This window comes from Boleophthalmus pectinirostris, unplaced genomic scaffold (assembly GCF_026225935.1).
Source record: "Boleophthalmus pectinirostris isolate CB_2022bp ecotype Guang Dong unplaced genomic scaffold, ASM2622593v1 HiC_scaffold_6, whole genome shotgun sequence".
NCBI classification, from domain to species: domain Eukaryota; kingdom Metazoa; phylum Chordata; class Actinopteri; order Gobiiformes; family Gobiidae; genus Boleophthalmus; species Boleophthalmus pectinirostris.
In genome coordinates, this window is record NW_026571447.1 from 17,126,862 (window position 1) to 17,144,729 (window position 17,868).

General features: G+C 36.3%; 1 protein-coding gene across 1 annotated transcript in view; it reads left to right on the plus strand.

Annotated features, from left to right (window-relative positions):
- Positions 1-17,868, plus strand: part of tgfbr2b (transforming growth factor beta receptor 2b) — a 44,708-nt gene that overhangs the window by 13,393 nt on the left and 13,447 nt on the right. Inside the window, exons 2-5 of the mRNA XM_020937344.2 lie at positions 1,200-1,344; positions 1,996-2,195; positions 16,138-16,427; positions 17,594-17,842. Of these exons, the coding sequence (XP_020793003.1) occupies positions 1,200-1,344; positions 1,996-2,195; positions 16,138-16,427; positions 17,594-17,842 (884 nt within the window). The remainder of the gene's footprint in view (positions 1-1,199; positions 1,345-1,995; positions 2,196-16,137; positions 16,428-17,593; positions 17,843-17,868) is intronic.

A 17,868-nucleotide genomic window follows, 5' to 3' on the forward strand; every position in this document is an offset into this window, starting at 1 on the left:
AGTTTATAATTTAGCTTTCCTCAAAATCCTAAATAAGAAATTCCTTTGTATTCTCTCTTTGATGTCTGGAACATTAGAAAAAATCATATTTCAGAAACTTCCTTTGGAGCAGTTATTCTGAATGCGTTTCAGTGCAGTGAATGTTTTGATGTGCACGATTGCGGCATGCTGGCACTGTGTCCATATTGATTTAGTTGTGGTTGTCTGGGTCTGTAGTGTTTTGTGGTTGTGGCCTTTTTTTACCCTAAGGCTCTTTTAAAGCTCATATGAGGTGGATCATCATGTGCCCGAGCTTGAAAAAGTGGCTGCAGTCATAACATCTGTTTACCAGTCCCAAATTCCTAGAAAGAATATACACATCAGGTGAAACAAGGACTTTGCATTTAATTTAAGTGAACAGTTTTTTAAAGTTGGGTGAAGTAAAGTCGGGCTGAATGATTTGGGAAAAATATGTAATTGCACGTTTTATGACGAGCATTCTGATTGTGATTATTTGTGATTTATATTTGAACAATAGGGTTCTATTCAGTGCTTCTATTGTATTGACAAAAAGACTGAAATAAGAGCTGACAAACTAATACTAGAATCACATTTCAGAACACAATACACATCTAAATTACAGAGTTAAGAGATTTTATGCAGCATAGGTAAGGATATTTTGTTGTTTATGGATGAAATTTTGGCACTTCAGAAATAGCAGCATTTGCAGTTTGCTTGCATTCATTCAAATGCTGATTTTGATTCAGTTGCGATTAATCTTGAAGCACTAGCAGTCAGTGTATATTATTTTGACTGAAATGATTTTAGCAGCCAAGTTTCTTCACAATATGTTTGCTTGGAACATGTTGCAGAAAGACTGGAAACTGACTGAGCTCTTGTCCTTAAATGCTTTTAAATCTAAGGTCAAAACATCAGAGACTGCCTCAATAATGTGTAATGTTTTTTAATTTATAATCAGTGTCATTTTATTGTTGTTTACTTGTGTTGTAACTATGTAATTGCTGCCTCTTGGCCAGGACTACATTTAAAAAGAGGTTTTTAATCTAAAACCTTAAATTTTCCTCGTTAAATAAAGATTAAATGAAACAAAAAATAAATGAAAATGCAATTAGGTGATTTATTCCATCATAACAGCTGGACTATTTATTTTGCTATTGAAAACATAACATGAGGGATGTATTTGTGCTTGTTTGTTACAGGGATCCCCGTGCTATACCCCATGAATGCTCTGTGTAAGTTCTGTGATCTGGAGCTTTCGTCCTGCACTGGCACCGGGACATGTATGACCAACTGCTCCATCACCTCCATCTGTTCATTCAACGCGGAGGTCTGCGTCTCCATTTGGTATGTACTATTAATATACTGTTTTTATCAGTTTAGATGTACATTTTCTCAAAGACATCAACTTTTACTTGAAAATGTTTGTTTTCACTAACCCATCATACACACCCACTATTATGCATTTATTTTGTTCTTTGATATCTAAGATTTTGGATCAATATTGTAATTAAACATGTCCAACTATATAACATACACAAGAATTATATTTATTCTTTAAAGGGCCCATATTACGCTATTTTCAGATCTATGCTATAATGTTTCCTCATCACAAACATACTGGTAGTTGTGTTTTGATTCATTCACACATGTTTAACACACAAATCCTGCACATTTAGACTGAGTTCACCTTGTGATGTCATGTGGTAATACAGGAAGTGGAACAGAGCATGTAGACACACTAATAATAAAGGATTACACAAACATGTGTGAATGAAACTAAACATTACTCCAGGTGTCTTTTTGAGGAGTTAACAGCATTATAATATAAAAAGCTCACATGAGTCGTAATATAGGACCTTTAATTTTCAATGTGCCAACAACCTGTTATAAAATTACATCACATATGACAAAAAATCTCTCAATGCAATGAGTCTAGTGCAGTCTAGTCTCTGTATGCTTACTACTACTTGACTTGTTGTTTCCTTTACTCTCCAGGAGGAAGAATGAGACCAGTTACTCCATTGAGACGCTGTGCCACGACCCCTCCAAGCCTCTGTACGGAGTGATGTTGGATGACTACAACAGCTCCACGTGTGTAATGAAGGAGAAGAACACCACCAGTGGGCCAGCATTTCTCTGCTCCTGCACTGAGGAAGAGGAGGGGGAATGCAATGACAAGCTCTTTTTCCCACCCAGTAAGGATTGCATTCACATTATCATCATGCTAGACTTAAAGATCCTGTAGACTCTTTATACTAGCAGCATTGAAAACAACTGATAATCTAAACCACTTAGAAATATTCCATCCAGAATTAATCATAGGATTTAGTGTTCTTTGTTAGTGCCAAACCTGGATAAATTGATTGGATTGTGGCTGGTTTAGAACGCATTTCACATGAAGAAATCCTGTTGGTTTAAACAAAAAGGATGCTCTCTGATCTGAAACCACATTATGTAAACCCCAGCACCTGCAGCCAGTGATTTATTGACTGCAGGTGCTAGTGCAGCCTCTGAGTCAATTCTAGACATTCTGAACACATGAAACATGACCATCCTATACAGGGAAATACTTTAATGTGTCCTCTATCTGCAGGTTTAGGCACTGACAACCCAGGTTTTGTTGTGACAGGCTACACACAGTTCATTTAAATGCACATAATAGGCATATGGAAGGTAGATAAAGTTTAATTTAATGAAAGAAGCATGATCATAGAAATGTTATATTAAAATTACAAACAAAACAAACAAAAGATAGAAGAAACAGTTGAGAAAACTTGTGATGTTTGTAAATGAGTAATAAATATAGGGTAATCCAGAAAGCAGAAGCCATAAAATGTGCCAACTGGAATAATGGTCTGATGAGGAAGTGGTACTGCACGTGGTAATTTACAGTTCGAGAGGCAGTGTAATGAAGGTTTTGGTTGTAACTGTATTGGTTGGATTAATTTGTGGCTAGTCCTCTTCTTTTTACTTTTTGTGAATGTTTGCTATGTGTAATTTTAAATGGACAGTCAGTTGTGAAATAAATCACAAGTACCAGAATAAATAAATAAAGATTTCTGGCACAAACCAGGCATAACCATGATAACAAGTCAGAGTACAGTATATAGACTTAAGCTCATGTCATTGTATACTGAGACACGTCTGATCAGTTTGCTATGTTGATGGACTGGTATTTTAAGTACAACCTATTTGTGAAAGGTCAGCTACAACTACTATCTACTACTAAATAATTGAATACATGTTCTGAGAATATGTATTCTGAATACTAACTGTATTCTGATACAGCGAGTTTCTCATTAGGAGTATACGGAATACAGTTACTTTTCTAAAATCAAAGGAATGCATGGCAGTACTTAATCCCACAGTTTAAGATTCACCCTGTACATAACTATTGAGAAAAATAGAAAACACTGCTCTTGTGGTGAGTGCATGTGTGCTTTTTTCCTTCCTTAAGTAGTGATAAATAAAAGAATAACAAACAGTGATTCAAACATGAAGCCATTTTTACCCCAAATCCAAATTTTACTATGTAATTTAAATGCAACTCTGTGTGAAAGTACACTTAAGTATTTAGAATACAGTCCTCTGATTGACCCATGTAACATAATGTGCTACAAAAGCAAGTATTCAGTATTCTGCTACTGAATTTTAATGCACACTATCATTGCTTATTGCTTGTTATTATATCAACAATGGCATACTAGTGTTGAAAATGGCTGTAATATACCTATAGATATCCTGTAATGTGGTGGCATCATTCCAGCCCATTCTTCACACTGTTTTCAGAAAAACATACTTACCGTAATCTCAAACCATAATGACACTTAAAAATTCATTTATGAGACATTAATTATCTTAAAGCTGCAGTTAGTGCTTGGTTATGGTTACAGAGTATACTTGGTAGTTGGATTGTGAAGGAACCTTGAATTTAGAACATACATTCCCATAGGTTTTTTGTTTGGTGCACAGATTCCCAAATGATCTGATGTGAGACCCAGTTTCATCCATGCAAATCCTAAACCCCCAAATATTGTTTTCTGCATGTTCTAAATTTGTGGTTCATGTAGGAATTGCATACCTTATACCATGCTATCTAATCAAAATATTTAGTATGCTCACTTACTGTAGTACTGTGTTACCTTAAGATCACATACTTCCGGGTCAGTACTGTAACCACATTTTATCACTGTTCTCGGTGTGGTGAGGTGCTTTCTCTATGATCTTTGCTGTCACATCTCTACAGGAAACTGCATGTTCTTGGCCTACTTATGTGGACTTGGTGTACTTGATTTTAGAAGTGAAAATATATTTTAAATATTCTATGGGTACATTTTTACTTACAAGAATATACTTCTCTTGTTATGTTCATACTTTTTTTTATCTCTCTTTAAAAAATGTTGTGCTTTAAATTTTAGTAGTAGTTATTATTATATTATTAGTATTATTTAAAAAATAGTAATTGCAGTAATAGTGACCTTTTTATTAAGTTTATTAAGCCCTTTATTAATGTTAATTGTTCACACTGTAACTTAGCAAGACAGATTATTCTGAAACATTTGCATGAGTACTACCTCACTTGTGAAAGTTGTGGGTTTTTACTTTTGGTTTCATTTTGATGGCATTAAAGTTTGATATACCTGACATAACTATAATGTTGTAAACTACTTCATCTTTAGTAACCAAAATTTATTGTAACTGAACTTTGACTACTTCCACCTGCATGTTTACCCAGCTCATTTCCAAAGCTGTGGGTAGTTCTGGCCTCAGTACTGTCACATTAATTTGAAGAATGCACCGTCATCATAAACAGGATATGGAAATGCTGAGATGTGTGTGCATATCTCACAACATGACCTAGAGGGGAATCCTCCACGTGGTCACACATGAGCAGCTAGTTCTGAATAACTCCAAAAAAAAAAACCTGCAGTCTGTTTGGGGTAGGCCTCAGAGCAGTGTTCAGACATATGGTTTCCTGTGTTTAGTGCCAATCAGAAACATTTTAAGCACGTGGTGGTGAGAGCTCAGGCACGGAGGAGGAGGATATAAGGCAGAGTCTGCTACTGCTGCTATACCATCAGGCTTTCCAATGGCGTAATGATTACAGTGAATGCTATCTTATTTGACCAATGTAGCTACTGTATATTTTAGTCTACATCCTATGTGATTTTAATGCTATACTATATGATAACCAGTCTAGGCTGTAGTGATTAGAGGTGGGCGATATTGACAAAAACAAATATCTTGATAATTTAGCATATTTTTAAAACAATGAATGCAATATTATCCATTCTGCTATATATCTTACACTTCTAATAGAGACATTTGTAATATCAGTCACACATTTTACTAACAAAATTGAGAGTGAGATACATTTATGCAGAAAATTTTGCAATAAACGTTAACATTTAAGACTACTTTATACCACAAACCTAAAACATGATAATGGCAGTAAAGTTGTATAATACTTTTTTTTTTCCTTTTTTTTATAATATTGATGAAAGAGTATAATATTAAATAAAGAAATGTGTTATCTTAGCCCTTGTAATAATAAATTAAACTTTTCATTTATTGTTTCAAGGCACTCAAATTCCATAAACAAACATATTAGTGAACTGGCTGCTCTGACAGTGTTTACAGTTGCCTCTTTATCTTCTGGTGAGATTGATTCAACCCAAATTCTCCCATTACACCACTCCACAAGTATCTTATCTGCATGGAATAATTTGTGTGCTGCAAATTAGACAAACCTCCACTGACTTGGCTGTTCCAACAAGCATTTGTGGTCTGTGAATTAGCCGTGATTTCACAAATATGAATGACTGCGACCAGAATGGGGAAGCAAGTTTTTCCAAATCCACACAGAATTTGTAAACAAGTAGGAATCTTCTCTAATTATATTATACTACATTTTAATGTTTAAATCACAAATAATGAGGGATTTGCAAAAGATGCTGTTCGTTGCTTACTAACTACATCTTTAAAAATCGCATTTGCATGGGACATTTTAAGGTTCATTACATAACCCTCTGGCGGAATATTATTTCTGTGATTGGAATGTTCCTCATTAAATTGTGCGTCATTAAACTTACCTGTTTCTAGCAGGTGACATCACCAGACCAAGATACAGGTCAGATCTGTCAAGAGGCAAGCCCACCCACTGTAAATTTTTCAAGATATTGATATAGATTAAGATGCATGTAACTGAAATATAGATAGATAGATTAATTGATTGATTGATTAATGTCATACTGTTGAATATTCCAGCCAAAGCAATACATTTCCATGGAGACAAAAATGCATGCAAACCCCCTACCTAAAAAAGCCATACACCTTTAAAGTGAGCTGTGGCTACCAAATTGGGACTTGAATGAAAACACACCAAAATTACAAGTGTATTTATATTTATAGTTTTCCCATTAAAATTGATGGGGTATAAAGCCTTCTCTTGCCCACAAAACACTTGAATTAAATTGCATTATACCACCGACACTTAAAGTTTGAAAGGTATGCAAATGATGTAATAAAAACTGTTATATAGTCTTGTCTTTAAACCTTATTGACAGTGCGAGGAACAGGCTGCGGTTCCTTCCTCCCATTGAAGACCTATGGGCAGGATGTGGATGTTTACTGGCCCAGCGCCACTACATTTCTCTCTCCACAAACACTTGGCATTGTTCATCTGCTGCGTTACATTCTGATGACGTGCCTAATAGTGCTGGGGAGTGCGCTTTATTGCCTCTCGTGTGTGACTGTTTGACAAGTGCTGCTAACAGGGAGTGAGTATAGGAGCACGTGGTTGTTTTGGAATCTGGATAGATTAAAGGGAAATAAAGGATAGAGAAAGAAGTGCACGATTTTGGATAAAAAAATGAAACTCTAATTTTTCTGAGAAGTATTGAGAATGTGATTAGGAAATATGTTTTTAAAAAGTGATATTCAGTTTCGAGTCCGCATTTTCAAGACAAATGTGAGCAGTAATATCTGAGAGGTTATGGTATGAATTACCTACTAGTAATTCAAATGACAGACTTTATTTACACAAAAAATGACAAATTTATAACTTTGCCCATTTTTGGATTTGATTGCAATTTATTGTGCAGTTCTAATTCAGAATATGTACTCAAGTAAAAGTAGTTTTGTGTTATATTACTTATATATAGCACATAAGTAATTTACAATCTACTGGTAATAATGAATAATACAAATAATCATAAGTGGAGCGATACTGACATTGAAGATTACTACCTCAGTATTTTTGATGATGTAGCTGGATAATGATGACCTGACAGTGTTTTGGAAATGTGCAAAAACATGTCTGTTAATGTGGTTAATGAGGTTAAAGTATCAGACAATGGGAAAATTATAAACAATATACTCAATATGCAAATTCTGCTCATCTTCAAAACAACATTCTCAGTTGTAGTGATGTAATGCCCAATATTTATGCTCAAACATACATTATTTGCACCCTAATACAATCTAATTCCCACACTGTTTATAAACCCTGCTCTGTGAAAGCTTTGGTCTTTGTGCTCCACTGCATTTGTTCACATTTAAACACTGCGGGGATGATGTGGAGCAGATTGTGACAATGTTCTGTGCTTGTACGACATGTTTGCACGCTCGCCGACTCCTTTCAGTGGGAGGTGAGGCATCCAAAGTAAATAGTGGCTTGTCATTGTAACGTAGTATTTGTTTTAGTGCTGCTTTTACGACTCTGTTGGTGTAAAGTCACGCTAAGGAATGAGTGAAGGCTTCGCCAAGTTTTTTAAGTTATTTCGTCAGTTGGTTTGAGTCGCCTGCCAGTAAATTGTTGACTAACTTAATTGAGTTGAGGCTTTGGGATTAAAGAGGAAGATACAGTACTTTTATGGGAAAAAGTTATATGTGCTGTTCCTATTATAGTGAATTTTGTAACAGTCATTGTCATTTGATATGTTAGTCACAGTCAAGACAGCGGGCAGACAGTTGATGTTGAAGGACTTGACAAAGAATGAAAAACATACCCAATTTTGTCCCGTGCATACTATTGCCCAGTACAGATACACAGATCTTGAAGTCAAAATGAGTCCATTGCTTGCTGTCTGCTTCTAACTTAAAGCATTTTATTGTCCATAAATCAGGAAGTGCATGTTAGCATACTACTGGTATGAGCATTACCGTGACAGCAAAAATCCACTCTGGCCTCTGAAAATTGAGAAAAGGTCATCACAGTGAATTAGGTTGCTTGAAATGTGTAAGGTAAGTGAGGAATAACACAATGCAATGCACAAGCAATGCATTCTCAGAAAAAACAACAACAACTCCAAGCAAATAGGTTACTACTAGTTCTTGCAGTTTAACCCACAAACTTCTCATGGTGAAGGGAGCTCAGTTTCACACTTCTTACATTCAAAATAAAGAAATCATAGTAAAAAGAAGCACCTTATCAAATTTTTAAATCCAAAATCATAATCCATAAAGTAGCCATTGCTTTCTTGTGTTTTTGGGGGGGACACTGGGGGTATATACAGTTAACCATATATAATTATAGCTGCTGTTTATTGGCAGTTAGGATAGCAACTTGTCACTTGTGATGCCCACTTTAGGTCTTATTCAAAATGGTTGTCACTAAATGCGTGCCAGTCTTACCAAAGTCACGTCAGTGTGTATACCAGAGCCACTGTTTATTAGTCTATCAATTGCCTAAGTTCATTTACACATCTCAGACAGTATAGAGCACAGTGTTAAAATAGATAGTCATCTATAGCTTTCTCACACTGCGATGAAAGGAGGAGGCAGAGACCCTGTGGTTGGAGGTGATGGAAAGAAGAGAGGGGCACAGTGGAGATATGAGCCTTGTTTATGAAGTGGGCTCAAGTCGCTTCTGTTTCCATAACAAGTAAATAAAGACAGTGTAATATTTAGTCTGTTCCCCAACGTAATGAGACCAAATATACACGAGCTATTTTTACACTTAACAACACAGAAAAGTGCAATAAAAAAGTGACTTAAATGGCAGGTTAGACAGCTGCAACTTCAGAGAGCAGCTAATTTTTGACTTTGCATTTGAGGGCACATGGTTTGTAGTATTTCATTTTGGCAAATTATTAACTAATCTGTACCCATGCTATGTTCAAGTTTAATGTTTATACAAGCCCAGATCCAAATTTTGACTGGTCAAGTACTATATTGTACTAACTCTGCAATATAACATACTCTCATATGGGTTTTTTGTATATAATGTAGATGAATGAAATGTGGGACCTGCCTCTCAAATCTGCAAAACTAATTTACCTATGGGTACGAATAAAGCAACCTAACCTAACCTAACTCTTGCCACACTACCATTATTAAAGGTGCATTGTAACTTTTCTAGTGGGTCTAGCACTTTCCTATCTATGCGGAGATGATTTTGCATTGCCTAGTATATTCCATAGTTTGACCTAAAACTTGCATAACTTGCATTTATGTGAGTGGGACCTCAGATCTTGAAATTGACCTAGTGGCATCACCTGCTTGTCTCCATGGAGTTTAATGCAACAGTGCGGGAGACTGGAGACAAGCAGAAGCGGAAGTAATAACTATTAACATTGTGGCTTTGGCAAAATGTGACAAACATGTCTTATTTCATAGTAGCTACTTTTTCCTTTGGTTTATAAATATCAAGACTGTTCTGGCCGGCTCTGTTGTGTTCGTGGTTACCAGGCGTAGTGCATTCCATCGCAGTGTGTGGAAAAGTGCCTTGAGGTCAGTGAAGTTAATACAAACCTTTTTATCAGTAAAGTCTGCTATTTATAGGTTTGATCATAAAGCTATCTGTGTGTAGACATGACATCAGCCGGCACCTTTGGCAGGGCCTCAGACACTTTCCATAGACTTTAGCGAGACACAGGTGTGGAGCACATCTGGGCCCAAACCAGATCCATATTTTGAAGATGTCAGAAAATTTACAACCACCAGGCAAAATACATTCATGGAAGATGATATAATATAGTGTAGTAATGAAGACCACACGAGAACAATATCATCAGGGGTTTAAGCTACAGTCGGGCAAATACAATGGACCTTCTGTGTATTTTTTCAAGGATAGTTTTTCAAATTCATCAACAAACAATTTTCCGTGCCAAACTCTATAATGTTATGGAGTCCAGTATTAAACATTGGCCAACTCCTCTTCTGTTTTTTGTTAGTAGTGATTGTACTTATTTACTTGGAAAAAAATATAATATTGTGCCAGATGTTGATGAATAAAAGTACTGGGCAACAATAAAACATTATATTACAGTAATTCCCTTATAATAAAAACAAATTTACAAACTAGCCAACAGTTGTGTTTTGTGTTCTTAATATAACAATTTATGAATCTAATTTTCAAATCCATTTCAGGAACAACTACTTTTTATGGACCAGGCTCAGCACTACAAGACCTGTTGAGACCCATGCTTTGCAGTAAAACACTTAATCCCCAAACATGCTCAATCCAATAAAGGAGCGAACCTTGGCTGAAGCTGGCAGTGTTAAAGGAATATTTTATGAATAATTTACAATTTCGCCCAATCATAATAATTCTGGTGGCAAATTAAAAGGTCCTGCAAACTCAAGCTTAAGAAACGTTCCAGTAATAAAACCAGCCAAGTTACATTGCACACACGTTTCCAGCTGGATAGGTATTTCATATTTTTCAATGTCAAATATTAATTTAAACCAGATTGTATCACTTGGCTTTTATCATTTTAATTACTTCTCGTTAAAACCCCATTGTAATATAGCTACACAGACCAACTGGCATGTCACCTGTCAGTTAGAAGTCCCTTGGCTGTGCTTATATTTACTGTGGCTTCTCTCTCCATATCCACAGTCACCTGCCTCTGACATGATCTCACGTCTGGATTTGGCTTTTCCAAGTAAACTAGTTCCTCTTAAACATCCCCAAAACATCCAACTGCAGACTTCTTTATTTACCCAAACACAGCAAGGATCTAAGTAATTAGCACGAGGCCGGGGTAGTCAGGCAGTGAGTCAGGCAGTTAGTGGTGCTGTTTAAACAACCAGAGACACCAACTGTAATAATGTGGATAATTACAAAGCTCCATTAGCCCCAATGAAGTGTCAAACCATATGGAAAAGTGTGCACATGTATCTGAGTGCTCTGATTGGTGGAATGCAAAATGCATGGAAAACTACTTTGTAATAATATTGGTAGTAGCAAGCATTGGATTTTGTGTAAGCAGAAACTGGCAATCTTTCAATCCACTCCAACTTTATTTGTATAGCACATTTTATAAACAAGACAGTTTCCAAACAACTCAAAACGTCATCTGAATTATGTTCTGGTAAAAAGGAACTAATAGAAACATTAGATAAAAATAATAAATCGAATAAAAGTGATTAAATCAATCAATAAATAAAAATAAATAAAAGACTCAGAGGTACCTAATAGTTTTTTAATGCAGTAGTAGTTTTTGATCATGGATGACATCACTGTGGAAGAATTGTCTGAAAAGCTCTGTAAATAGTTTGAACAAAAATGCTTACATAAACCAACAGCTGGAGGTAGAACTGCCCGTGTGGAATGTTGCGTGTCAAAAGAAAAGAAGTTGATAATAGTAGTAGTAGTTGTAGTAGTGATAATGTAGCAAACCAGGTTTCCTAAATCTGTTTACACATTTTTAGTGCATTGTAGTGGAATCATTAGCAGAATGTAAAGCAGCAGTATTTCTAGTAGTGGTAATAGTAGTTCTATTAGTTGTACTGGGGTCCAATGGAATAAAAAACTAAAATAAAAATCATTGTTTTATTTTATTTTTGCGTGTGTTACTGTATTACTTAATATTACGTGTATCTTCACATTAAAGGCGTACCGTGTGACATATCTGGTAGAGAATCTGCCACCTGCTTGTCTCTATGGAGATTTTGTTGTTTTGCCAGAACTTATCCATCATGCCTTTATTCAATTGTAGGTGTTTTATTGCTCAGAAATACACTGAAAAGCATTGCCCTTCTTCCTGTGAGCAGGGTTGCCTCTCCACATCTCTTACCTGTAACTTGTAGTGAATTTAGACTCACCTTCTTGTATCCAATATATGGCATTAGATAAATTTAATGCTTTGCTGTGGAACATTATAGGAAAATGGAAATGTGGTGGACCACCGAGCTAGAAAAGTTCCATAATGCAACTTTTATGTATGTTTACTAAGCAGCCAACAGGCTCAAATCTACAAAAACTTCTTGGTACTTATGTAAACAGTAAATGAAAAAGTATTATGCTGTTTTTTATTGTTTTTAGACATTTATCAATTTAGCAAGAAAAGTTTTGAATACTTCTACTTTTCACTGCCCTGCACATCCCACACAAGTGTAGTATTAGCAGTTTGCCTTGGCTGCATGTGATTGGCTGCAGCTCTGCACTCACGGTCTGTAATCACGATTGTAAGACAGTCGGAGAAATAAAGAGAAAACCTCACTAACCTCAACGCAATCAAAAAGCCCTAAATCAGCCGCACTAGCACAGACAAGGAGCGCTGGAGTCTGCTGCCTCTGTACCACACCGCTCCAACCGTCTGCAGGCTAAATACGGGCTGTCTGCAAGTGCACTTTGATTCATGGTCCACACTTAAGGTCCAAAGCAGAAAAAAAGAAGGAAAAACACTAGAAATCACACAACCACAAACTTCAAATGTTTTTGGAGAGACTGTTAAAAATGTATTACCTTCACCCAGATCACACGTCGTCACTTCGTGTTATAGTCAAATTCAGTAATTAGACTAAATTAAAGGGCAACATAATTAGAACAATTTATCTTTTAGGTTATGTGTTTTGAGTGTAGAGTGCTGTTCTGTTACAAAAGCATCAACCCAAAACCACAAAAACAAACTTTCTTCACCTGTTCATTGACGCCAAAATGTCTTTGTTGAAAACACAAATTGAGGAAGTATGCTGCAATAGTAATCACAATCAAACTAAAATCATGTTCAGCTTGAATAGCTTTGAATCTAATCTTGTAATCTATGGTTCTCTGGAAAGAAACTACTTTATCTCACTAAGATTGTAATTAGTAGAAGCTAACCCTGTAGTTTTGACATATACAAATAAGTTGTGAAATGCATATGTGTCTTATGATTCAGTCTTCTCTCATATATTGGTCTTGGGAAGGTTTAGGCACTGTAAACTGAAAAATATTCCAACTGCAATGTGTATTATGTAAAAAAAAAACAATCTTGAGAAAAAGTGATATTTGTTGTATTTTTCAGCCCATATAAATAAGATCATTTCAAAGTCCAGGTCAGTCCATCTTATCCCATTTTTAAATTAAACATTCAATACATATTTTTTCCCAAACTTTTACTAATGTTAATTTTCTAAGCTATTCGAGGTGCTTATTGCTTACTCCACAGTGAGATTTTTATTACAAATCCCCAGTCTAATGGTCAGTGCTTGATCCGGCCTGTTGGCACTGTCCTATAGCAGGAGAGTACAGTTCCCCCATAGTCACATATGAGAAAGTCTTTGAAACGCTGCCCATTGGAGAAGCACAAGACTTTGCCTGTTTTATTCCTGCCTCTGGATTTCTCATGCTGGCTGCCGCTCGTCTGTCTGGCACTGCAATCACAGACCATGTCTAATGCTGCAGCTCAGTGACACAGTGAGGGCTACTCATAACACTGGCACTGACCATTACAGGCGTTTAAACCGCACTCAACAACTAACTAAGAAGAGAAAAAGAAGACTGTTACCCAATTATCTGCATTTTAAGAATACTGGATCATAGCTTAAGCCTATTTACAGTCAATTACAGACAATACTTGCACCAGTATTACAGTATTAAATGCACTGTACTGTTTTTTTACTGTCTTAAAAATGTGAAAAAACAGAAATAGTTCATTTTAAACAGTTTGCAGTGGTTCAGAACTATTCCACACTTCCCCAATGCATTCCTACCATCTTAATTATTCAGTATAAATAGTCATAGCACTTTTTACAACTTGCAGAGGCTATGTGGAGTTGTGCCATCATGATAAAGATAACAATAGCACACAAAAAAACTCACCTGCTAAGAACACACTTCTTGGTTCTTGGACAATAAAACAAAAACTAAAATATTATCACCACTGTGTTAGCTACATAGATGATGCGACAGCATTTATTCAAACAATTCTTGAAATTTAGAAAAATCACAATTTATAATTAATAGTAGTTTTTTCGTACAAAATGCATGCCGTTAATTATGTCTCATGATTTTGAAGAAACAAAACTTTGGACACCTACTCCAAATACTTCTTCCACTTGACCAAACCCCAAAACAGCCTGTACTTTAAAAAGAACACTGTCATGGCTCAGAGATCTAGATTTACGAGAGCCTGGAGAAGAGTGTTTTCACAGACTTTGAAGAATGAAATTTTATGTAATGGACGTTGTGTTGGACTCGGCTGCAGGAGGAAACTGGAGAGGTTTTGAAGGACAAGATTAGTTACCCATCAGCCTTTGCACCAGACTAAAGAGCAAGTTTAAAGGCACTGTACTTGATTTTACTGTCAAAACTAGTTCATTTTACACACTTTTCAGCTGTTCAAAGTTATTCTTAACTTACCTTATGCATTCCAAGCATTCTAATTATTCACCACAATGAGTTTAGAAGGGCTTTTCACAAATTTTAGAGACCAGTGTTTTGCTGTCATGGTAACAGCAGACACTTCATGGACAATAAAATGCAGTATACTTTTATTAGATGGAGTGCAGTCAGTATTTAGCTGTCTCAATTTGACCTCGAGAAGTGCTTATACAATATACCTGTACTGGGGCAAGACTAATTTTGCTCAATTACATGGAAATAAATCAGCTATAGCCACTTCAAATTCAGACTCTAGACTGTGTTTTTGAATGAGGGAAGCAACGTGTGGGCCGAAGGCTGGTCAGACCAGAGGGGCGTATATTCAGACAGTTTTATGTGCCCTGGACCAGACAAGACTAAATGAAACACAGACTCTTTCTGTAAAAGAACTGTAGTAAAAATGATTTTGACTTTTGCCTTGCTGTTACTTTTGGTGATAAATGAGACACTTGTGGTGAGGGTAATCCAGACAGCTTTCATTGGAGACCTTAATAATAGTTCTCTTTGGACAACACACCGATCCATGGTCACTTAATGCGAGTGGAAAATATATGTTGTAAAAATACATCTCGTTCTTTTTATTTTGTCCTCATATTGATCAATACGTTTTAGTTTTTTTGTTTTTTAAATGGTTTTCAATATTCATTTTCTGAACAGTGTTGGCCAATCATGAACATCATTGTTTTCTTATGTAAAACAGTGTAATAGGGCTTTTAGTATAAAAATGGTCTAAACGTGTTTTCTGTTAGCAGTTAATACCCCATAGAAGTAAATACACCCTTTTAAAGTTTTTTTAAAGCAAAAATAGGATATAACAGGGGAAAGTGGCATAGTAAATGTAGCATCACCTCAGCCTTTTCTATAAACCTTCAAGAAAAAATTACTTTGAATAGAGCCATTTATTCCAGCTAATCCCGTTCCAACATTTAATCTATTTCATTAAATCTCTGCAAATTATACTAGTCATGTAAATGCAGCCCTTTTCATGAATTGACAAATGTGAATCCTGTTTGAACTCGTTCAGCCTCTTGGCTCAGATGCCCTGCCACCAAACAATCCCAGCTCATGTTTACAGAGCAAACCACAGTCATCAGAAAATTAAGATCTAAATTTCAAATGAGAGATCAAAGTCTGAGTTAATGTCAAACCGCAAGCACTTTCTAATCTCATAAATGCGGGGAATTTACGAGTGTAGGAGCAAAATACTACTTATGACTTCAATGCATTTATCTATACTGTAGCATGTAGAATGTAGTAGTAGTAGTGAGAATTTTAGTACAAGCACTATAGCCAGAAGTAGGTCTCAGTAGTTGTAGTTGTAGTGTGACTATGTAATCTGTAGAAATAGTAGCAGTAGTAGTAATAGTTGTTGTTGTTGTTGTATTGATAGTGATTACTGATGATCATGATGATGTATTGATACTGAATACTGATGATTTCTTACTGATTGATTGAAAACTTGTGATTTTACAGTGAAACTACTGTACTTATGCTAAGCTTCTATACAAGAGAAAATAATAGTGTTCTTCTCTTTCTCTTCACAGTTGGTGACCCTACAGACGACATCCCGGATAACCAATTTTTGTCTGTGATTCTGGTGAGCCTGCTGCCTCTGCTGCTGGTGGCACTGGTGGTATTGGGCATGTTCTACTGGTACAGAGTGTCCCGGCAGCGCCTGAGCCCAGAGTGGGACAGTGGGGTGAAGAAGAGGAAGGTGATGGACTGCAGTGAGAGCTGTGCAATCATGATGGACAACGGGTCAGACAGCAGCTCAACACACGCCAACAACCTCAACCATAATACAGAGCCCCTGCCCATAGAGCTGGACTTGTTGGTAAATATACTACTACTACTATTATTACTACAACTACTATTACTACTATTATTACTACTACTAGTACTACTACTGCTGCTACTACTACTACTACTACTACTACTACTACTACTACTACTACTACTACTACTACTACTACTACTACTACAACACAGAGCTCCTACCCATAGAGCTAGACTTGCTGGTAAATATACTACTACTACTATTATTACTACTATTATTACTACTACTACTATTACTACTATTATTACTACTACTACTAGTACTACTACTGCTGCTACTACTACTACTACTACTACTACTACTACAAGACCACTACAACACAGAGCTCCTGCCCATAGAGCTGGACTTCCTAGTAAATATACTACTACTACTACTACTACTACTACTACTACTACTACTACTATTATAAGACCACCACAACATAGAGTTCCTACCCATAGAGCTGGGCTTGCTGGTAAATATACTTCTGCTACTCCTATGGCTATTAATACTACTACTACTACTACTACTACTACTACTATTACAACTACAACTGTCTCTTTTACCAATACTACTACAGTGCTCTTAATGCTATATAAGTTGGTTTTGATGGCTACTGTTTCTGCCACTACACACCTATTTGGCCTGTAACCTCAATGCCCATAATGGTTCTTTCACACTTTCAACTACTTTTTGAAAAGTGCACTTGTGGATGAAATTTAGAATATATATGATAATGTATAATACTACATAATAATAATTGTTGCTAGACCAATTACATTTAATCTACAGTATGTTCATGTTTGGTGGATCGTTGTATTTATTCTCTGTTCGCTGTGACACCTTTGTTCAGTGTGGGTTGGTGATGTATTGAATTAGCTACATCAATGCCAAGAAGGAATGAAAAACAGTGCTTTATTTACAAAGGTGTTAATATTTCATCCCACTCAACAGCTCTGCTTTGCTAAAAGTTTTGCAACCCCCATAAACTATGAATCTGTAACATTTTGTAAAAAAGTCATTTTTAAAGTCATAGACAAGCAGTTATAATTTTCAGTCTTTTATTTTATCTAGTCAGATTTTTGTATAAACTCCTTGTTTTGAATGAAAACCGTGTTATTGCACAAAGCCTGTGTTGTTTTCCAAAGAGCCCTTGTCTAACTGTGTCTGACCATGTCGTACAGGTGGGTAAGGGCCGCTTTGCTCAGGTCTACAAAGCCAAACTGAAGCAGAGCACATCGGATCAATTTGAGACGGTCGCGGTCAAGATCTTTCCATATGAAGAATATGCCTCCTGGAAAACTGAGAAGGATATATTCTCCGACACTGACCTCAGACATGAAAATGTGCTGCACTTTCTCACCGCAGAGGAGAGGAAGGTCGAGCGACAGTACTGGCTCATCACAGCCTTTCACCCCAGAGGGAATCTACAGGTAACAGGCACAGACCTTGTTTTGAG